Below are 23,556 nucleotides of genomic sequence, written 5' to 3' on the forward strand. Positions count from 1 at the left end.
ATTCCGCAAATGCTACGTCATCATACGATTTCCTTCTAATTTATGTGGTGTTATTAAATAATATTAAACACTGGTTTTTCGAGTAAAACACAATTTTAAAAAAATAATTTTTTTTACCGGGTCGGACGTGATCCAATGAACAATGAAGATACAGTGCCAAGTAGTTAGAATTCACCTGGCATTGTTCACGTGAACAGTGCCCAGGTGGATTAATTCACTTAGCATAGACGCGGCAGGGGGAGAAACAGCTCCCAGCTGCTTTGTGCAAACCGGCGATTTCAACATAAAATATATGGGTCCCACACAAACAGTAAATTGAGTTTTAATGTTACCAAACATGATGTTTACGCGGTTTACTTTAAAAGCTAAAGCTACCGTGTAAAGAAACACCTTCTAGATTTTTATGTGATTGTTCAAACATATTACTAAAATTGTTTAGAACTAGTTATTTAACCTGTATTTTACCGCATATTGAATATCTTTTTATTAAAAAAAAGTTGTATATGTAAACTTTTACAACTTGTTTTTGTACATTAAAAAATCTCAAACGCAATTTGAAAAGTTTATGTATATATCTAATTAAATAAATTGAGATCTATTTATTTAAAATAAATAAATTATAAAGCTCGATCTCTACCCAGCCAACCAAGATCATGGATTTAATTAAGTTCAATAATTTTTTTTATATAATGTTTGATGTAAAATAAACACCTATAAAATTAAGAACCAACAAAATATCAAAGTGATTAAAAAAAATCAAACAGAAACAAATTACGCTACCCAATTAATAATCAACCAAATATTAAGTGATGAAATTGAAAAAAAAAATAGTAAGAAAAAAAAATGCAAGTGTAAAAAATAATTAAAAAAACCCAGCCTCTCTAGCTAAGAAGACCCAAAGCTCCTGGTCCTCGAGAAAAAAGCACACGTGCACGGCCTGGAGGAGCCCACGCGTCTGGACCTCATTCTTTTTTTAGTTTTCTTAAAGGGCGGATGACGCTTTGAAAAAAATAGCATGCGATGCATTGCCTGCACTACCCAGATTTTGACGACCTCCGGTCATCAAAAATCAAGTTGGTCTATTTTAAACTAAGAAAAATCTATATCCAACCACATTTTGATCCCAAAAAAACAAAATACCATAAACCCCTTGTAAACACATATTTATAGCATCTAACAACCTAAAAATTAGTTTTAAAATCCACAATCAAATTGAAATCAAAATTTTATTTTAGAAAAACCGTAGTGGTTTTGTTTTAGTTCCATATCTTTGAATCTTTCCCTTCTTTAATAAATATATTGTATTTGACTATCAATTTAGACTGTAAGGATATAATCAAAGAAAAAAGAAAACGAAATAAAAAAGATTTGTTTTTTTTTTGCTAAACAGTAACATACAATATTTTCTTAATCAATTAAAGGCATTGTTGAAAATTGTACAAGTCCCAACAGACACAATGATTGTACTGCCTTAATTAAAGATCGGACTTGAGATTCCCAACCCACAATCTCCAAGTTGCTCTTTTGCTTTTGATGTTTTCTTTCCATTGGCTTTAAGGAAAGTGTTTCTGATAAGGAATTCTATAATGCTTCGTAAAGGTCTTCAAGATGGATGATGACTTGAGGAAAAATTGGGAACACAATTAATTACATCTTGCTGCTTCATGTGGACCGACCTGGTGCCCTATGAAACTGTAAACCTAATTCATTTTCTCTTGTGTTGTAACGGACAAGTCCCTGAATCTTGAACACAAAAACGTTCTCCAAATTGATGATACATGATGATACCTGAAATGGGTGTTTCTAATTCTATGTATTTCAACTCTGACTGAGCTTTTGTTGTATTATGTTTTGATTGCTGTGTTCTACTATGTTTGAAGAAATATTATTAGTTGGTATAAAATAATATAAATAATATTTTAGTATCTTATCTAACAACTTAAGTTTTTAGATTGAATTGGTTATTTAACATGGTATCAAAACCTTGATAATCAAATGATCACGAGTTCGAATCTCATCATCCCTATTTATTTGATTAAAATTAATATAAATCATAAGGTAGTGTGAGCTTGTGCAAGTTTCAAGTTCAAAGAGCTTTCATTTGAAAGGTGTGTTAAAGAATAATATAAATCATATCTTAAGACTTCACCTAACAATTTAAGTTTTTGTGTTGAATTTGTTTTTTTGATATTAGTAAAGACAATGTTAAGCGATTAAGAAATGTATTTATATATATAAAAATTAGTTTTCATAGAAGTAAAGAAAATAAAAGATGCTTAATAAAATTGCTTTGAATTTGGTTAAAATAGTAGAAGTTAGAAGCTATCTAGGTTATCAGTTAGCATTTGGTTACCGATTAAGACAAAAAAATAAAATAAAATTATAAGGTCAATTGAGACAAAGAAAATATATTTTCTTGTTTTTTCTGTTTTAAATTAATAAAAATTCATTTTAAAACCATTCTAAAAATAGATTTATTTTCTATTTTTATCTTTATTTCTACAAATAAATACTTTTTATACATTCTATATTTATCTCCATCACTCCTATCTTTTTAATCATAAATATTGTCAAGGTTATTTCTTTTATTTAGAACTCTTAATTTATTAATGGAGGATTGAGATTTTTATAGAAAAGGAGCTTGAGAGGATTAGCTAAGAAAATTGTTAGCTATAGATAAACAAGGTACAAATAGGCTCTCAGAGCATGTTTGGGAACGCGGTTGAAACTGTGTTCTCTTAAATTTTAATTTTTGTTTTGCTAAAAAATATTATTTTTTATGTTTTCAGATTATTTTGACGTGCTGATGTCAAAAATAATTTTTTAAAAATAAAAAAATTTTATTTTGATATATTTCTAAGCGAAAAATATTTTAAACCGCCACCACTACCACAATCACAAACACATCATAGTCTCATAGCTACATAATCCCTTTAGTACAAGGAATCACATAAAAAGATCCCTATACTTTTACATCTATTTTTATAACTTAGACTACAAATTGTTTTTTTTTTCCCTTTTAATTCAAGTTTTTCTCCAAAATAACCTGCATTTTTCTTTTTTTCTACTCAGAATTTCTAATTTCACTTGCCAAAAACCATAATTATAAAATTTAACCCATAAATCTACCTAATCCAAGTTCCAAGTTATAGATTGAGGGATTAACCTGAGGCAATCTAAACTTTAAATTTTATTTTAAAAAAACTCTAAAATGATGTGGTTTTGGTTTTTAATGATCTAAGAGTAAGTAATCATATACTCTGAAATTCATCAACTTATTATTATGTGTTTCATTTCACCAAACAATATAGCAAGGAGCCAAAAGCAGCCATTTCCCCCCCTTATTATATCCCATCCTAAACAACTCAAAAGAAGGAACAAAGCAGAAAGAACGATCAGGCAACAGAAGACTTGAAGGTGTCCAAACGCTTGTCAGTTGCATGCTGCACTACAGCTCGCCACATTTCTTCATAAAATTCTGTATACGTAAAATTTCTGTAGATTGCTGGATGATCATTGTCTATCAATTCCATAGCAGGCCCAATTGTGGTATCGGATGATGGATAGCAATAGCTTGCAACAGATACACGCTCTCTCTCACAATTAATAAAAACTTGGTGGTGCAAACTCTTGTAACGGTAATTACTAATTACCTGATAAAGAAGAAGAAGCATATAGTTAGTGTATATATATTGACAAAGAAAATTATGTTTTCATTCATTCTGATTAATAAATTTTTTTTTTTTTTTACATTCCCTTTTGGCTTGTATATATAATTTTAACATTAATAAAAGACATTTATAAGAGTGATGGATCCAAATAAAATGGACCAAAAAACCCTCCAAAATGTGTCGCACGTCTACGGCGTCATGGCGATCATCCTCCCGGATCGAGATAGTCGGGAATGATATGGGAGAAAAGAACAATGAATTCTTGTCCTTTATCAATAGAAAAAGAAATAAGAGTTGCTACCTAATATTTTGGTCATTATAAACCTTAACTGATCTCAGAGTCTAGGAAAGGAGACTAATTGCGTAAAGGGAAGGGATTAAAACCTTTAATACGTCTTACCTGAAGTAAACTGTATTATTTATTTATCTGATATAAATTAAGAAAAGTTGTATTTTCTAATCATTAGTCTGTTTAAGGTTTAACAAAAGTTATCATCAGTAACGAGATCTTTATCTTATTAGATTAAAAAGCTAACAGTTCTAATGCCAACAAAAATAAACTGTCTTTTTATTTAATATCAGAAATATATTTTACGTATAAGTTCATAATCCCGCTTATTAAAAGAAACAAAAATAAAATTTTGATATTTTTGAAATGTAGGCCAAAATCCTTTGGAAATTTACAAACTTGTTCTAAAATCCATGCAATATTTTTTTTAAAACATGTCAAAGTATTTTACATTTTTCTTTTTTAAAAAAATTCTTAAATAATTTTAGGATTTTTAGCCATATGCAAGAAAAAAAGAAAATATATTTTTTATTTTTTTACCCAACCCGACCGAGTCAACCTTAAAGTTTTGATTCGACCATAAACCAAACTAAAAATTCTAGTTTAACTCAAAAAACAACCTAAAAACAAAACTAAAGCAAAAAACAAATTAAACTATCAAAAGGCACAAAAAATTAAAAATTCTTGAACAGAACGGATCAAACACAAAAAAATAAAGAACACGAAGAATACTCGAAACAAAACCTAGCAATGTGAACTCAAATCTAGACCATATTTCATGAAATAAAAAAGACATAAAGGTTGCAAATCATTGAAGGATCAATAATTAGGGGTTCATTTACTTTGATTTTCATTAAATCATCACGATTTGGCCAAAATGAGTTTTAGTTCAAAACTAAAACCTTAGGATAAAAAATCATTATAAACATTGGTTTTTAGTGTAAATAAACACTATATATTAGTTAATCATGCATAAGGAAGGGTTCTGTGCAAAAAAATGGATCAAAATTGGTCTGAACCAAGGGGCTAAGGCTATTTTCTTCTCAAGAACATGAAGAACATTGCCAAAAACCCACCCATAAGGCAGCTGCTATTAAGCCTAAAAATGGACATTTTTGGCCTCTGAAGTATGCTTTCTTTATCCCAACAAGTCATAATATCATGCACAAACATGTTTGAATCTAAAAAACTAACAAAAAACATAAAACAATCAAAATGAAATATGGGATACCAAATCTAGAAACTAACAACTTAAAATAGCCTACATTTTCAAGCAACATTGATTCAAAATTAGTTTTCTGAACCTGTTTTCATGCATGAACAAGCTGAACAAACTAACGATAAACATCTTTGCTTTAACATGCATAATTTAAACTAAACCAAAGCTAAAACAACATTTATATATCAAAAGGATAACTTAAACAACAACTTTAATACATTAAAAACATAAAGAAAACTTTAAAATAACATCATTAAATATAAATCAAAATAACAAAAAAATGAATGCAATATTGATTATTAAACATTCAAAACTTTTTTTTATGCTTGAAACTAAAAACATAAAACAAAACAAATAATAAAAACAAAAAAAGCATGCCACAAAGGACTTACTTTTGGATCTACAATGTATACTTAGAGCAATTACTCTCTCTTGGCTTTTGTTTGGAAAGAATTGCCTCTCACAGCTTACAAAGCTTTTTGTTTTTGCTCTTGGACCTCTACCCTTCTATTTCTTATTGATATTATTCTCTCTTTTTCTTATCCATTTTTCTTTCCCTCTTTTTTTATCCAGCCCCATCTTGATCTTGAGGGGGTATTTATAAGGTTTTGGGAGGTCTTGAGTTCATCTCTGACCTCTTGATCTTGAGAAGAGTGTTGTGAACTCTTGATAAGGACCTATTGAAGAGCCTTTGTATTTGAACACACGAAAACCAAATTGTGTTTTGCGTGATAATTATGTTTTCGGGGCTAACTGAGTTGCCCACTTTTGAGGTTTCATCAGAGCAATTCTGACGTCATCGTCACCTGAGACCACCTGGATGTGGTAGAGGGGGTGCATACCTTTCATTTGGATCCATGTTTAATTAATTTGAAGGTATGCAACTCCATATTTATTCATTCAAAGGTGACGACCTAATCAACCTAAAATCTGAAAATTGAGTGATGGTTGATCAATGACAAGATGTTGGGGACTTTCATGGAAAGATTGGGATGTAAACATCTAATTTCATGGAAATAGGGTTGTAGAGAGAATGTTCCTCTTCCATTTGATCATCTTGAACTATCAAGGAAGAAAATGAATAGAGGCTGAACGACGCATCGTCTAGGTTAAACCCCATAAATTAGGGTTTTTAATTTGGGATATGACAAGGTTTCAACTTATTCCATGTTCTTCCAATTGTTGCATATGCACCCTTAAATGACACACAAACTTTTAATTGCATGAAATTTAATCCCCGCCAAACTCAATTATCATCCTTTAAGTTGGTCGCCTTTTTCATTTTGGTCATTGGTTCTGAATTTGTACACTTTGACCTTTAATTGACTAACAAATTTTAAATTTCTTCAATTTGGTCTCTGAAATAGTCAATTTAAGCCCCTATATTCACACGCCTTTTTTAGTTTGATTCTTGGTTTTGGATTTCTTCAATCAAATCCCTGATTGCCCATTAAACTTCAATATTTATACAATTAAGCCCCTGATTTGACCAAATTAACTCTTAAAAATTATAATTTGAACCCCAGACTTTAATTTATTCCAATTTAAGCCTAAATTGACTTTAAAATAACTTTTTTCTTGCAATTAATCCTTTAATAAATTCAAATAAACCTTGAAAAATTCGATTTGAGTACTTAAACATCCAATTTTGAATTTTCCTCCTCAAATAGAATTTTCTTTGCTAATAAGACCTTCATCAGTCGAAAATACACTGTCAATTTTTTTTTAATCTTGAATATTTGATCTTTTTGAACTAGTCTTCGGTCATTTCCTGGACATTCTGGTATATTCTTCTCACTGATATATTTTTTTATTTTTTTCCAACATTTTTTGATTTTTTTGTATTTTGTATTTTCCCTTTTTCTAAGATTTTTTTTTTGTTTATATAGGGCCCCAAAATAAGTAATAACAAAATAGAGCCATAAAATAGGCCCAACAAAAACACCCCTTGGGCTTAGGCTTGGTAGCCTGAGCCCGATGTATAGCAGGGTGCTTAAGGAGAGTGGGCTCGGGCGTGGTAACCTGAGCCCAAGACCTAAAGAGCTTGGGCTCGAGCCCATGCAGGGCTCACACCCTGTTAGGCATGCTGTCACATCTAGTGTGACAGTGCACCTCTACACCCCTTTGGGCTCAAGCTCAGGAGCACACCTCAGGCCTAACATGCTTGGGTCGAGGTAACGCGTTTGAACCCATTTCTCACCTCTAATGGGCTCGTGCCCAACACTTGTTCAAGATTTTTCAAGGACCCCATGCGGGTCCCTCGGTATTTCATACTGATCCAATAAGTATTATTTTGAGTAGAATACAACTCAAAATATCACAAGAATGAAATTACACTTCATCCCCTCCTCTCCACAAAAAGATAAGATTCATGAGTTACAAATATATCATGAATCCTTCAAGTCAAGAGTTCACAATCTCTTCATTTTCTACTGCATATATATATATATTTTCAGAGTATCTCTCTATAGAATATTATTGCATTTTTTCTCTCTATAAAGTTAATGACTTTACCATCGGAAAATCCCCACATCTATCAAAGGGGATCTTTTACAAGCACTACTTGCTACTACCACAGCTACCGATCACCTAACTTACCAGACTTCACCTACTACCAGTTACCAACCCTTTAGGCTTTCCATATCAAGTTACTAGATACCTTGACTACAGAGAATGAATCAGATTGCTTAAACTAAAAGATCAACCAATTATCTAACACGTCAATCTTATTCCTAAGTATCTTGAATTTTAGGACTCATCAAAGACTACTGTTAAATATTAAAAAACTATGACCAGAAAAATCTCCAATAATATATATGATCTCAAAACGGGATCAATTTATAGGTTTCATCAATATGATGATTCATGTGTATCTTAAAGTTTTTTTTTCCTCATATATATATATATATATATATTATGTTCAGCATTACTTTATATATAAAGTGAATCACCTGTAGTAGGTCTCCAACATGAATAACCAAAGTGTTTGGGATATGACCAACGTCCACCCATTTGCCATTGTTGAGAACCTTAAATCCAGGCACATTGTCTTGCAGCAGAATAGTGATTATAGTTGGGTCTGTATGATGTCTCACTCCACGAGTAAACTCTAGATCTTGTTCTTGACAAATTGGGTAATAGTTCATTGATATTTTTTGTCCATGGTTGTATAACATCTTGTCTAGATAATCTTTTTCCAATCCTAAGCTCTCAGACATTGCCTCAAGAAGTGCAAATTCCACCCTTTTAACACTTGTACAATACTCCATAACATCCTTCCTGTCAACAACCAAATTATTTCAAATTGAGATCTAATTAAAAATGAAAAACAAATTTTATTCTCTTTGTACCATTTTATTTATTCTCATTTCATTTGCTAATATTTTCACCTTATAAATAAATAAAAATTGAAAAATACTATATATAATCATATAGTATAAGCCATATTTATTTACCTCAATGAAGGAGGATTTGCAGGCCATTCATTCACATAATCTTCAAAAGGGTAAGTGCTAAATCTTAAGGATTCCCTCGCGACAAAGACATTTTGGATCTCATCTTTAAAACCCATAAAAAGCTTGATGCTTTTGTTAGGGTCATTAGTGCAGAACTTCAATTTTTCTTGTTCTGGAAGTTTGAAGAATTTGCTTGTTGTCCCCAATATATTGTTCATATTCGTCTCTGAAATTCCATGGTTCTTCACCTGACACAGCATGACATGTTAGAACAAGATTCTTAGCATATACAATTACCACTACAATTTATAGTAACCCTAAAACAACAAAAGGGACTTTAATCTAAACAAACAAAAGTAAATTTTAACCATGGCTGTTTAGGGGCTCAACCTAGAGCTTAGCCCAAGCTGGATTTCACAATTTATAGGATGAGAAATTAATATTTCAGTTAAAAGCTTAGGTTGACTTGCAACCTAATCAAGCCAATTAAAAATTCATTGCTTTTTTAATTATTTTTTTTAAAACGACGTTATTTTAATCTTAACTTAAATTTTATTTTAGATCAAATTTAATAACTATGATGTGATTTTAACTAGAAAAGAGAAATCAATATTGTTGTTAATAGCAATTTATTTTTCTTCGGGGGAAGAATAATATTTAAAAACACTTCCACAATGATAATATTTAGCAATTTCTGGACAAATTTCTTCACATCCTACCATTCTTGTTACATTTTCAACCATTTTTTATTCCAAAATTACTTATGTAACATTATTTAACCCTTAAAAACTATGTCAAACTCAAGTTAAATTAAACTCCCAAAAACTCAAGATTTAAAATCAAAATTTGGTATGTGTTTTAAAACATCAAGTTGAATGATCATGATTGGAACTTAAAGTGATGTTTAAATGTTGAGGACATGATTTCATAGGTGAAAGTGGAGATTTTGGATGGCCGGAATATGTAAAATGGTGGCGAGTCAAAATTTTCCTCTTAAGAGTTTAAGGGAGTGCATGATAAAATATTATAGTTCATGGATTATTTTGACATAAACAATACTTTAAGACAATATTATTAAACCAAGTAGTCCGATCCAGCAGGTGAACCTGTTTTTATGCTTCTAATTATTATTATTATTATTATTATATGCATGCAGCTTGCTGCTAATTATTACTACTACAATTTTTAACAACAATCAATTTAACCATGTTTAAACATTTACAATTAATTTAATAAAGATCAAACACTAATTAACGTTAAGAAGTACAATCATTATACAATAGAAATTGGAGATTACTGCCAATACATGCAAAATTTATAGATCACTACCAAAAATAAAACAGTACCAGAAAGAAACCATAGTGTTGGCATGCATGGCCAATTTGTTGGACAATCTCAGAGCGGCGAGGACCTTGAAGTTCCTCCATGTCAATGAGAGAGATGAAGCCATCTGATATCTCGGCCCCCCCAGATGCAGCTAGTTCATCGTCAGCAAGTTGAGACTCCATGGCAGACATGGCTAGTGGCTACAACTAAATTGATGGCACACTTCTCTTAAATCTATCTCTTGTAGGTTCGATGGTGTGTTTGCTCAGAACTGTTATTATATATGCTATATGTAGTTATGGTTAAAGCTCAGAATCAATTCCCAACCCACTATCTCCAATTTGCTTTTCTGCTTTTATTGATTCCCATTGTTGCCAGTGGTAGTGCTAGTGAAATGTTGCGAACCAAAAATTGTTACCTATGGAATAAAAAGGACTAGCATTAGACTATGGTTATCATTCCTTGCAAGAAAAAGATAATAATAAAGGATTATAATGTCTGCTAGTATCAGGGTAATTTCAGCTGTCAAGTTTGGTCCAACTTGACACCACAGTGATAATTGAGCATGAAATCTAGCATTTTTCATTCGGGAAGACTATAACTTCTCTGACTTTTATAGACAGTAGAAGATTTTTCTTATGGTGGTAGAGTTGAGACCAGTATCTTAGGTGTGGCAGCTACAGTTATGCAAAATGGAGGGTCAAACGAGACTCAGCATGCAGAGTTGAGAGGCAGCCATTCATGATTTTTCTTGTGATTATGGAAGGATTTTTCAAATTTGACATTGAGATTGAGACTAGTATTTATTTATTTTTAAACTATTATATGTCTTTGAGAATCGCATATATCGTATACGACTTTACATTGCATAATGTTGCTTGTTTTGCCAGTTAAGAAACAAATTGTCATATCCACAGACTCGGAGGTCACTTGAGTAGTCATCTGTCATAAAATAAAGGAAACATTTGAAATCCATCCTTTAATTTAGTCTGTTCATAGCATCCCACATTTTAATTTTTAGTACTGTTTTTGAAGCATTCTGAAGAAGCTTGTGGTATTACGCACATATCAACAAATAAAGCTGAAGAGGACTAAAGCTGAATGTAGACTGGAAAAATCTAGCATCAGAATTAGATGAACAAATTATATATTTGAATAAGTTTGTGTGCTTGTGGTAAAAAAAGAAAAACACCATATTGTTTAAAGGATAATGCCATAAAACTTATAGACTTCTTTCCTTGGAAGGCTAGTTCTTCACTTATCATCCGAGTAGGACTGTATAATCTGTGTTCTTACAGATATGGGACTTGTCACAGCATGTACACCATCTGTCCAGGTCAAGCTTCCAAAAAAGTATCCGGTGTTCACTCTGTGGTTGGTGGAGACAGTAACCTTGAAGGAGGTTGCCTTGATGGTTGAGTTGAAAGCCAAATATTTAGGTCTGACAGATATAGAAATACCAAAAGGAGGGTCAATCAAGGATTTGTATATGGAGTTGACAGGACCAACGTTTTTGACAGTTCTTGTCAGGACCACTGGCATGCTCAGGTTTGGAATGGTAATGGAAGGTAGATTCAGATCCAAAATAGAGGGTTTGGTACTTGGACAAGTTGTTACTTTTCCTACAACAAGAGAGATAGATGAGTTATTATAACCCACAGCACAGAGGTAATGTATGTAGTCATTTGTGCCCATGTCAAAAACAAGACCAGGTTCTGCGGCTTTGTAATTTGCCTCTGAAATTTTCTACACACTAATCACACATATCGAATGATCTGAAGATCATACTATCGAAGTATACTAGCTGCAACACATCATAAAACGTACTTGTATGGTTATGTTATTCCCAAGTGTTAGGGGTGTCGGAAAGGACCGATCAGTGGTAGTAGCTGCCACAGTTATAATCCAGGGTGCTGTGTTCTGTACTGTCTGAGCAGAAGGTCCAGTTACAGTATTACCAGCTGCACAAATAACAGGAATGCCTTTGGCAACGGCATGGAATGCACCTATGGCAATCCCATTGCTCTCGTCGACATCTGAAATAAAGGAATATCACCAGCAATAGAAAGCGACAGCAAGTCAACTCCATCATGGATTGCTTCATCAAAAGCTCTCAATATATCAGCAGACGAGACTTTTCCTGAGCCCCCCACATTCCACCCAACCTTATACATAGCTATGTGAGCCCGAGGTGCTGCACCTCTTACAAGTTACAACACCTTTTCCAAATCCCTTGTAGCTTGCATTACTCACAAAAGAGCCAGCAGAAATGGAAGATACATGGGTTCCATGTCCATTAACATCTCTAGGGGATAGATAATCAGGGTTTTCAGTGGTGTTGAATGGCCTTATGTTTTCAGCTTGAAAACCATCAATAAACCACTTTGCTCCTGTTAGTTTCTTGTTACAATCTGTTGTGCCATTAAATAGCTGTCCTGATTCACAATGACCCTTCCAGAGGGCCGGAATTGGTCCAAACCCTTCATCATCAAATACTTTTGACTCTGGCCATATTCCTGTTAGCATTTCAAGACTGTTAAAACTTCCTTGCTTGCACACATTTTTGTGTACCAGTGTAATATTTAAGAGAGATAAATACCTGTGTCCAAGATACCAATGATGATTCCCTCACCCTTGTTAGCTTTATGTAGAAGATTAGAGGGTGACTGAGTAGAGAGGCCAAGGTAGTCCCAACTTCTAGTTGTTTGCACCACATGAAGCTGACTGCGTGTAACATGAACAACTCCAGGTAGCTCTGAAGGGTCAAAAGCAGTCAATGTAATGACAATTGATAGAAAAGATTTAAGCATATAATGCACCATGCCATTTATTCTGTTAGTAATTATTAGCTATAGCTGAGGAATAAATCACTTTAATACTTGGTACCCGCAATTTTTTGTGCTTGAGCCTCTGTGATCTTAGCTGCGAACCCTGAGAAACCATGCCTGTAACTGTAAATCATTGAACGACAGCAGCCTTCGTACTGCATCATATGTGTAATACATGCAATTAACAAATAGAAGCAGCAGCGTTTTTTATTCTCTTGAGAGCAAAAAAAAATATGTAACCAGAATGGCTTTACTTGTAGCAATAACTCTGTCAGGTTCCAACAAAAAAAATTTCAAGAGAAAAGGAAAAACATAACAGCAAGGATGCTTCAATCTTCTGCTGTTTTACACAAAACTCTTAACATATTAATTGTACCTAAAACTTTGATACCCCAATACCACTTCTGATAGAGAAGTCAAGGTGGGTCTTGAATTTAATAGCATAAACCATAAGGATCCCAGCACTAAACTCGTTGAGCTTATAAAGCCTTTGGACCGAGTGAGGTCATAGGCCAATCTATTCCATGTTGTGTCAGGCACAAACAGGATTTGTTTCATTGCCTCCAGAAGAATTTGCTTATTACTCTTTGCTTGAATCACATCTACTAGATAATAGTCAAATCCAAAACTAAAAAAAAAAAAAAAATTGTTGATGAGGCATACCTGCCAACAACTGATGCTAGCAAGTCCAGATGAGAATCGGTGACGAGCTTGAGATCATTATGATACTTCTCACCCATATAAACTATGTGAACCTGTAAGATGATTTTAAGATATATGTCAAGAATGTTTTGCTTAAGGGGAAGAGGATATTTTCTGGCAGGACTTACTATCTTCATGGCTTCTGCTGATGCAAGTAAGTTGTTCCAGCCATTGGGAACTAACAAAATGACAAGTAGCACTAAAATTGGAGCTGTTCTACTCTTATTTCTCATGGAAAGAGTGTGCATCATGTATCTAAATTAAAAGGGGCGATGGTAAATGTACTCTCTAGAATTGGCATGATTTCATGATGTATACTGCAACTCACCTTGCAATAACAAATTCGTGCAAGAAAATCTTGTTATCTACTATGTGAAATGTGTGACAGAATATGGATTACAAAACAAATTAAAAAAGGTTGAAATATAGAGGCTTCTTGACCTTTCATTTGTTGAGGAGAGAATAAATTCATCTATCATCTTACTTTGAAAAGTAAAATGATAGAGGCTGCTAAGAATTTTTTTTTTCGGACTAACAAAAGTCTAAGAACAAAACTACTCTCTCTTGGCAAATCCGTACAATACTGATATCGTACTCGCCACTAAAAAACAAAATATCGTATGCATATAAAACTAATTACTCTCTATTAACATGGAGTAACTAACTATCTTCCATTAGTTTGGAGTTTCTAACAACGGTGTGATAAGGTAATAAGAATCGTAAGTTTCCAAACAAATAAATATCATATGCAAAGGGGGTTTATGGTTCAATAACAATAATTGACAATGCAAGCATGGTCATATCAGAACAAACATAAGGGTTATATGGACCATGTTTATATCAAACAATAAATGATGAGTATAAAGAAGGGCAACAGATCAATCATGCTTATATAATCAATAATCATAGTTTACTCATCATTTAATACCATTATATATATTTATATGTGCTGTATAATAAAAATTATCTCACTCGCTCGGAAAACAAAGCAAAAAGATAAACAAATGCAAAACCAGAGATTTTTAAGATTCGTTAGGAGAAACATCAACAGAACCTATAACGGATACGGAAAACACATAAAAAGCAACTCAAAGCAACATAACATAAAAGATTAAGATCCTAAACTTAGAGACCAAATCATAATAATAAAGTTGAATTGATTCACTCAATCCATTCTGAACATAACTCAAATTGATCGAACCTAACAAACCTAATTAACTGTCATTGTAGGGTCAACCGGTCGATCAGATTAACCAACCAGTCAACCATTACACAAACCAATCGGTCGACCGGCTGTAACATGTGAATCGGTCGATCGGTTAAGCCCAGCCAGTCGACCGGTTAGTCGGGATTTCCAGAATCCCGACCTGCCAGTCAAAAATCTGCAGAACCCAAAAATAATAGACATTCTATTCTACAACAAACTCATAATCCAGACATTAACTCAGTTCGTTTCAGTCCAACTAACATCCTTATACGTAAATTAAATCCCTTAAATCATCCATATATCAAAATCATAACGAAACCCTAACTTCTTCATTCATCCTTCCATAAACAACCCAAAAATAAAATAGGAGAGAAACACTCAGTTGTTACTTCCACCTTTCTTCAACCTAGAATTCAAGATCAAAAACTAGAATCTTTCGTTTGATGAGAGGAGGGTTACGACAGCCACAAGAATTAGAAGAAAGAAAAACAATTCTCTTGCAACTTTTCCATATATAACTAGGTTAACTTAGGTTAGGTTTGGGCTGACTTGAGATTGAGTTCGAGTAAAAAATTTGGGTCTTACAAGGATGTTAAATGATTTTAGATTAAGTTTCAATTAGAAAAATAACTTGGATTTTCCCCTTGCACCAAGTGAAGCACAAAAAATTTCAAAATGGCTGGAGCAAAGGAACTAGGTCCTCTAGAGGAAAAGTCAGAAACCTTGGTTGCTACAGGATTCCCCATAAAAGTTTTTGAAGGACTTGTTTTTACTGTAGGAGATCTGTGCACATATAACAAGTGTCTATGTTAATTGCATAAAAAAATGTCATAATGTTAATAGAAATTTATGATGATGATGATAACACTAATAATGATTCAGCTAGGAAACCATCAATGAACCACTTGGCTCCTATTACTTTCCTGTTACAATTTTTTTGTGGCATTAAAGAGTTTTCTTGAATCATAGTGACCTTTCCAAAATGTTGGAATTGATCCATAACCTTCGTCGTCGAATACTTTTAGTCTGGCCATACTCCTGTCACAATTTCGAGACCATTAAAACCTTTTTTTTCTTAATGCATCCATATGTGTGCCTAGTTATGGAGATTGAGAGGGAAAAAAACCTGAGTCAAAGAAACAGGTATTAATTCCATCACCCTGTTTGCTTTAGGTAGAAGATTAGTGGGAGGATGAGTGGAGAGGCCAAGATAGTCCCAACTTCTAGTTTTTTGCGGCGGATGAAGCTGATTGCGAATAACATGAACAACTCCAGGTAACTCTAAAGTCACAAATGTTAATCAATAGTGATAATAATTACTAGTCTTGCTTTGGAATACAATTGAGCATGACACTCTTTTAAGGGTTAATTAGTTGCACATTAAGGTAAAAGAAAAAAAACACAGCGAAATTAATTACTTGCAATCATAGCTGCAAATCTAGAATGTAAAAAACTATTTCAACTTAAAAGTTTAAACTATTAGGTGAGATCTTAAAATATAATTTATTTTATTTTTTAATACACCCTTTTAAGTAAATGTTTTTCAGACTTGAAACTTGCATAGATACATATACTATCCTGTGCTATAAATATATTTTAATTAGAAAAGAAAATGAGGGTGGTGAGATTCAAACTCTTAATCGTTTAGTTATCAAGACTTTGATATCATGTTAAAAAACTATATCATCTAAAAAATTAAATTGTTATATGAAATTTTAAGATATGATTTATATTATTCTCTAACACATAAAAATCATGCATGTAAACTATAAACCATTGACTTGACAGCAGCCTCTTTGCTGCAGTATTAGTGTAAAATATGGAGTTTAACTATAATATACAGGTAAAACATAGTAACCATATGGATTTCTGTATTATCATACCATTTGGAATCAAATAATCGAGTTCGAGTCATTTATCTCAAGTATGAATGGCATTAGTATCTCGTGAGACATACATGCCAACAACTTATGCTAGCAGGTAGTGCGGGAGAATATGAACAATTGGATATGGATATGTTATAATTGGATCAGGTGAAAAATCTAGGAAAAACATTTATAGACCATATAGATAAGTTTAAGTTTAAAAAAGAGGTATCATCAAACCAAAATAACTTGTGTCTTGTAAAAAACAAGTATAATTTTGTATTTGATCGTTGAATTTAATTTAAATTTTATCAAAAAAATCATATAGAAATAGTGGTCAGCTAGGTATGATTAGATGAAGTTGGGAACACCTTCAAATTATACCTAAAAGGTGTTTTTTTTTCTATTTAATTTCATATTTTGACTTTTAATTTTCCAATCCGTTTCTTTTTCCTTTCTAGTTGAGCTCAGAGATAGACCTATTCAAGCTATTGTAAACCCTTTTTATATATAAGATAGATATTGGCAGAAGAATTTTTATTTAGAAAATAAGAGTGCTTGTTTGGAATTTTTTTTTTTTGTGTGAATTTTGTCTTCCTGTGTTCTTTGATTCTTAGTCTAGTTAGTTGAGGCTGCGTCATCAGGCTAATATGAACATCAGTTACAAGCTCGAGATTATTATGCTGCTTCTCACGCATGTAACTATGTGAATCTGTCACATGGCTTCAGGTGCTATTCAAAACTGTTTGGAAGGAGAGGAAGATCCTACAGTTGAAGGTTCTTACTTTTCTTGTGTTATCCGCCGATGCATTCAAGCTATTCCAGCCATTGAGAACAAAGAGAATGATAAGTAACACAAATATTGAAGTTGTGTTTCTGTTCTTTCTCATGGAAAGAGGTCCCATGATTTCTGCTACTATTTGTCACCCTCTACTAACATTTGATTTAACATAAGAAAAAACGAATGCTGAATGTAGGACTGAGGATGAATCTACCATAAAAGGAGAAAAAAAAATTCCTTGAGTCTACAAAGGATAGAGAAATTTCTTAAGCTCTTTACTGTAACCTATTTCAAGATTTTGGAGGCATGACATTCCACCTTCCACATAAGGTTTTGTTTCTTTCTGCTCTTTACTGTAACATTTCAACAGTTTCAGAAAATTCAGAAGTCAAACTATCAGGCAGCATTGTTGAATATTTGAAAAGCTTGGAGAATAGGGCACCTAAGTAATAAAAATCGTAATAAAATACTAAAATCTTGAATTATGCATCCAGTGCTTTTCTCTTTTCTTTTTAGAGTGATAAAGTGATTTCTATCATCCAATAAAAAAAAACATGGGAAGCTTACTAAAATTTTAAATGCATCAAACATAATTTTTAATTCTATTATTAAATTAGAGTTAGCCCAGATAACATCCGCTGAATTCGAGAACATAAAAATATATATCGAGCAATAATATAAAAAGTGTTGTTTAGCTTTTTCATACTAATAGTTAATATTTATTGATATTCATAATTTATCAAAAACAGATTTTTTTTTCTACAATTTAAACCTCTAATTTCTTTCTCGCTAGTTTAGGCTCTAATTTTTAGGATTTAAGAGACCCTGACTTTTTATTTTTCACTAGGCATCAAAGAAATACATCAGAAATCATGAATCCCGACATTATTTAAAGAATTTCCGGAATTCGAGTTCAAAATTAGTTGTCAAGGAGAGTTTGGAATTTTGTTCACTATTCTGTTTCTATAATCTGTTTGAAGGCAAGGCATGATGATTGATGTGATTCATCTTGACATTTCTGTTTACCATCCATTGCTAAACCTTTTTCCTGAAATGTGGACCACCCATGCACAGAGTAAATGACAGGGATACAGGATGTGTACTAGGGCTTAGCTTCTTCGAAGCTGTGCTTGAGACCATGGGAGCATACAGATATGGAAACATAGAATGAACAGATACATATGAAGAAATTACTATTGAAATTGAATTTGTATATGTGAAATAATGATCCTCGTGTGGAAGCAAGTGTTTCTTAGTTTTCATCAAATATAAGGCTGTAAGAATTCCGTCCTGACAGACAAGGGACTTCTCACAATATGCACTCCATCAGTCCATGTAAGGCTCCCAAAAGAGTACTCCGTGTTCACCTGGTGAGCTGTGGTGACCGTCACGGTGAAGGTGATCTTCTTAGTTTTATGGTTGAAGACTAAGACATTAGGTTTTACTGACACACTGGTGCCAAATGGAGGCTCAATCATAACTCTATAGATGGAGTTGGAGGCGCCTACATTGGTAACGGTTCTGGTGAGGGTAATGGAATTTCTAAGATTTGGTATGGTTATGGAAGGCAGGTTAATATTCAAAATGGATGGCTCTTCAATGGGGCATACTGTGAGGTTTCCTGTGAGCCTGGATATAGCAGTGTTGTTGTAGTTCATGGCACAAAGATAATTTATGTAGTCTTCCGTACCCATGTCGTAAACCAGGCCTGGGTATGCTGCACCGTTTGGATTTACAATGCCTCCTCCATAGTCAAATGTATCGGCCAGCTTTTGAGGAGATCCTTCGGCAAATATTGGAAAACCTGATGGATTATTTCTCCATGCTGCATCAAGATTTTGAAGGTTCAATATATAGAGTCAATTCCATAGACAGTGTAGTAATTGAGATCAGATTATTCAGACAACTCGGACTGCCAAAGGTAACAGATTGGATACCAGTGGTGACAATAGAAGATTTGATGGCTGCTGGCGACCAATCGGGATGCACTGCTTTAAGAAGAGCCACAATGCCTGAGACATGAGGAGTTGCCATTGATGTTCCTGATAGCATGGTATATCCACCCTCCTGGGATCGACGAAGAGGCGAAGTAGCAGCTAAGATGTTCACCCCAGGTGCAGCTATATCAGGCTGTGAAACAGAAAATTTTGGATTAAGCAACATGATGCAAGAGGTTCTGAACAGTCAGATACAGAACACTCTTAGTTGGACCATGTGGATAGTCTATACATTTATGCTCTAGTAAGACAGATCCAAATCTAAAAAAAGGTCTGATCATGCCCGACGACCTACATAAAAGCCCATAACTTTCAATTCAATCATTGAAACACGCATGAATTTTTCAAGGAAATTCTGCATGCCCTACTCTAAAAAGGGCTAGCCTGCTTTGCCGACTTACATGGGGAGGCCTTAAAAAAAAGGCTAAGAAGATATTGTTTGATTTAGTTTTATTATTTCTCTTTAATTTTATATTTTCAGCCTTAAATTTGGATTTTATTTTTTAATTCTTCTATCTATTTAGAGATTCTAATTTTTCCTTTTTTGTAAGAGTCGGTTTCAGGCCTATTTAAAGGGTTGTATTAGAAGCACCTTTAGGGTTCTTGTTTCAGACCCTTTTTAAAAATCTTGTCTTTCTTTGATCTTCGATTACTAATCTAATTATATTCAACTGTGTCATAAATCAATGCTTTGGAATTATGCTGAAATATCTTAAACATGGTGCAAGTTGTAACCTGCAACTTGCAGATGTAATATGGGAATATGACCGAAGACATATGTTTATCTAATTTGAACAGAAGGATGAACAAGACAAGGTGTACTCATTTTATTCTGCTGTCAGGACACTGATTCCCATAAATTTGAAGAAAAATGTTATAAATTCTTCAAACTATTAATAATGTCATGCTAAAAAATTAAAAGACATGGATTTTTATGAGATTTTTCTCAATGCGTAGTCATTATTTTTAAGCTCAATTCAGTTGAAATGTATAGCATTATGCAGGATGGCCTTTGATTTAAGCATCTTTACCTTCAGTATTGCAGGAGCGATTGAATTAGGCCCTCTAGATGAGAAATATGCCACCTTTGCCAGCACAGGCTTGCCTACAATTGTTTTAGAAGGGCTCAACTTTACAACAGGAGACCTGCATATTATCAATCAAGGTCTAAGGATCAAAAGAGAACCTAGTTCTGGTAATCATGAAAGAAGGTGATTCTACCTTGTAGACCGGATGTAAAACAGAATCTGTGTTCCAATCTCATAGTCGACTTCAGTGCATGGGAATCCATCAGTGCAGGGATACAAGGCATCACTGGGATTCTTAGCAACAATCAACCCTGCTCCACCTGCTTCCTTCACCACTTCTGCGGCACTTCTCACAGCGCCAGGAGTCATTGAGGCGAAGCAAAGAACCACCTTTCCAGCTACTGTGGAAGCATCAACTAAGAGAGATTGGCAGACACTGCAAGCAAGACAGATTAGACAATGAATTTTTCTTTTTGTCAAAAAAGACATTGCATTGTGCTGTAAACCAATAAATCAAACTACCCTGCAGAGTTCGGGTCCAGTCCCTTGGCCACTGGATAAAACAAGTTTCTGAAACCAGTGTCATTTCCAGAATACAGGCCTTTTCCCTGCAAATATTTTGTGGAAAAATCAATGTTGTAGCCAGTGCTGAACTCATTGGTTCTATGGTTAAAATTCAGAGATGCAAGTTGCTGCTACAATGAAGATATACCCGGAAAGTTTTGTTGTTCCCAAGTGTTATAGGAGTAGGAAATGCTCGATCCATGCTGCTGGCTGCAACGGTTAAGATCCAAGGAGCTGTATTCTGCACTGTCTGAGCGGAAGGTCCATCATTTGAAGCTCCACATACTACAGTGATTCCCTTGGCCACAGCATGAAAGGAACCAGTAGCTATGCTATCACGTTCATCAATATCTGAAAATAAAGGAATTGAAGACCCAATTGACAGTGATAACACGTCAACCCCATCATGTATCGCTTCATCAAAAGCCTTCAATATATCGGCAGAAGCGCATTGTCCTCCGAGAACATTCCAACAAACCTTGTATATTGCCAACTGAGCACGTGGTGCCCCACCTCTTATAGTTCCAAGTCCAAGGCCTCTGTAGCTAACATTGTCAACAAAATTACCAGCAGCAGTGCTAGCTGTGTGAGTCCCATGCCCATTTGCATCTCTAGGGGAAAAGAACTCCCGGTTTTCAGATGTATTCAATGGCTGACCATATTCAGCAAGAAATCCATCAACAAACCAACGGGCTCCAATAATTTTCCTGTTACAATGGTTTTTAGCCTCAAACCCCGTTCCAGATTCACAAACACCTTTCCAGTGGGATGGGATTGGTCCAAGTCCTTTATCACTGAAAGCTTTAGACTCGGGCCATATTCCTGATTCACGAGGTTACTTTTCAGAATTCTTTTTATGAACACATGATAGAGAAATTAAGAAACATTAGAGAGAATCACCTGTGTCAAGGACACCTATGATAACCCCATCACCCATGTTGCTTTTATGAAGAGTATTGACAGGAGAATGAGAAGACAGGCCTAGGAAATCCCAACTCCTAGTTGTTTGTAGCCTGTGAAGGCTGTTTGGTATAACTCGAATAACGCCAGGCAATTCTGAGGAGGTTCAGTGTATCAAAACATAGGCATGACAGAACAAATGACAATTTATGGCTTGCCAGCACTTGAACATAATCGTGACAGTCTTGATTGCATCAAAATAAAGTGGGGAAACATGAATGCATGAAACAAAAAGTAATGTTTGTTTGAGCAACTACCAGAAACCTTTTGAGCCTGAGACTCTGTAAGCTTGGCTGCAAACCCTGAGAAGCCATGTTTGTAGCTGTACACCATTAATTCTGTTGCCATTTCCTTGCTGCAGATTAAAATTGACTTGTAAAAAACAAGCAGTTGACTATGATTCTGATTCTCAACTATCCTGATAAAGTTTACCGTACCTCCCCACAACACTAGCAAGCATATCATGATGTGAATTTGTTGTTAGAATATGATCATCATGCTGCTTCCCACCTAGATAAACAATATGAACCTGTTTGAATAACACAAAAGATTATGGATGAAGTTCGTTCCTCTTTCCATTTGAAAACATTTGTTGCAGATTCTTGAAGGGATTACTTACACTGCTAGTGGCCTCCACCTTAGTCATCAACATGCCTTGGCCCCAGAGAAAGAGAAGACAAACCAAAGCACATACTGGTCTAGGTTTTCCCATATTTTTCAGCTGTCTGTGTTTCTGATAGAGAAAGATGCAAGCTGCTAAAAGATATAGAACTTGGAACTAGAATCACCTTACGCTAGACCAAAAATTAAACCTTCAATGCAGTTTTGTTAAGAAATGGAAACGCAGTTGGTTTTGCAAGAAATGGATTCAGAGTTGGTAGACTAGCTATATTGTATCAAGTTGAATAGTCTACGAGCAGAAGTTAACATCGCTTAACTTTTAAGCCCTGTAACAGGATAGCAACAAGCTTTATGTAAGCAAAGAGAGTGCACACCACTAACTTTTAGCTTGAAGCCAACCATTTCTTATGTTCTTAAGGAATTTGAAACAGTATTTACTTAAGCATTGGTTTACCCCTGGCAGCGTAGAAAATGTCTTCCATAACAATACAAAGAGGGAAAAAAAACACTTACGTAGATGTGACCACGGAAACTTCCCCGTTTAAAATTCTTGCTCACCTCTGTTTTTTTCTTTACTTTTCCCTTTTCCCCATCTCAATATATCACGGTGAGAAACGGGTTATGGCCTACAAGAGTAAACTTTAAAGTTATCAAACCTGAAAATCAGATCATCAAAATTAATCGGGTCAATTCTTACGCTATTTTTCTTAAACCTGGCTCGAGCTGGATCAGACCAAGTCTCAGGTGGACAATAGGCGAGGGGTGTGGCTCTTTGGTCAAAGTAAAACGTGCGTTCGCAAAATACTTTCAATTTTGGTCACTGGATTATCTATGAATTGGCAAATGAGGACAGCCTAACAAAGTGGTGGACTTCTATACGTTGACAATTCATATGGCTCCTGGGTTAGATGAAGTGCAATTATACCAAGAAAGCCTTTTTCTCAACATGTGAATGGTTAGAAGATTGGACTAAAAAAAGCAGCACCCTTTTCGGCTCCCAAGGGTTTGTTTTGTGTGATAGATTTAGAAAAATAGTTATGAAC

General features: G+C 34.2%; 2 protein-coding genes and 1 pseudogene across 4 annotated transcripts; all 3 read right to left on the bottom strand.

Annotated features, from left to right (window-relative positions):
• Positions 1 to 3,256: 3,256 nt before the first annotated feature.
• LOC7455026 (protein DMR6-LIKE OXYGENASE 2) lies at positions 3,257 to 10,230 on the bottom strand. Its single transcript, XM_002317626.4, has 4 exons — positions 9,981 to 10,230; positions 8,635 to 8,882; positions 8,131 to 8,458; positions 3,257 to 3,653 (listed from the first exon to the last, which is right to left on the bottom strand). The coding sequence occupies exons 1-4, from the start codon at positions 10,149 to 10,151 to the stop codon at positions 3,396 to 3,398; spliced, it is 1,005 nt and encodes a 334-aa protein (XP_002317662.2). The 5' UTR covers positions 10,152 to 10,230; the 3' UTR covers positions 3,257 to 3,395.
• Positions 10,231 to 11,214: 984 nt separating this feature from the next.
• LOC18103456 (subtilisin-like protease SBT3.3) lies at positions 11,215 to 13,741 on the bottom strand (annotated as a pseudogene).
• A 4,784-nt stretch (positions 13,742 to 18,525) lies between these two features.
• LOC7455028 (subtilisin-like protease SBT3.5) lies at positions 18,526 to 23,045 on the bottom strand. Of its 3 annotated transcripts, none has more exons than XM_052456940.1 (11): positions 23,027 to 23,045; positions 22,512 to 22,625; positions 22,330 to 22,421; positions 22,150 to 22,247; positions 21,833 to 21,988; positions 21,081 to 21,754; positions 20,891 to 20,976; positions 20,562 to 20,804; positions 20,372 to 20,486; positions 19,281 to 19,473; positions 18,526 to 19,168 (listed from the first exon to the last, which is right to left on the bottom strand). In XM_052456940.1, the coding sequence occupies exons 2-11, from the start codon at positions 22,602 to 22,604 to the stop codon at positions 18,606 to 18,608; spliced, it is 2,313 nt and encodes a 770-aa protein (XP_052312900.1). In that variant the 5' UTR covers positions 22,605 to 22,625; positions 23,027 to 23,045; the 3' UTR covers positions 18,526 to 18,605. The 3 variants fall into 3 exon arrangements, with proteins under 3 accessions (XP_052312900.1, XP_052312899.1, XP_024467428.1); XM_052456939.1 differs by lacking the exon at positions 23,027 to 23,045 and adding an exon at positions 22,705 to 22,922; XM_024611660.2 differs by lacking the exons at positions 22,330 to 22,421; positions 22,512 to 22,625; positions 23,027 to 23,045 and having other exon boundaries at positions 22,157 to 22,247.
• Positions 23,046 to 23,556: the final 511 nt, after the last annotated feature.

The sequence above is a fragment of the Populus trichocarpa genome, chromosome 11, assembly GCF_000002775.5.
Source record: "Populus trichocarpa isolate Nisqually-1 chromosome 11, P.trichocarpa_v4.1, whole genome shotgun sequence".
Taxonomy (NCBI): Eukaryota; Viridiplantae; Streptophyta; class Magnoliopsida; order Malpighiales; family Salicaceae; genus Populus; species Populus trichocarpa.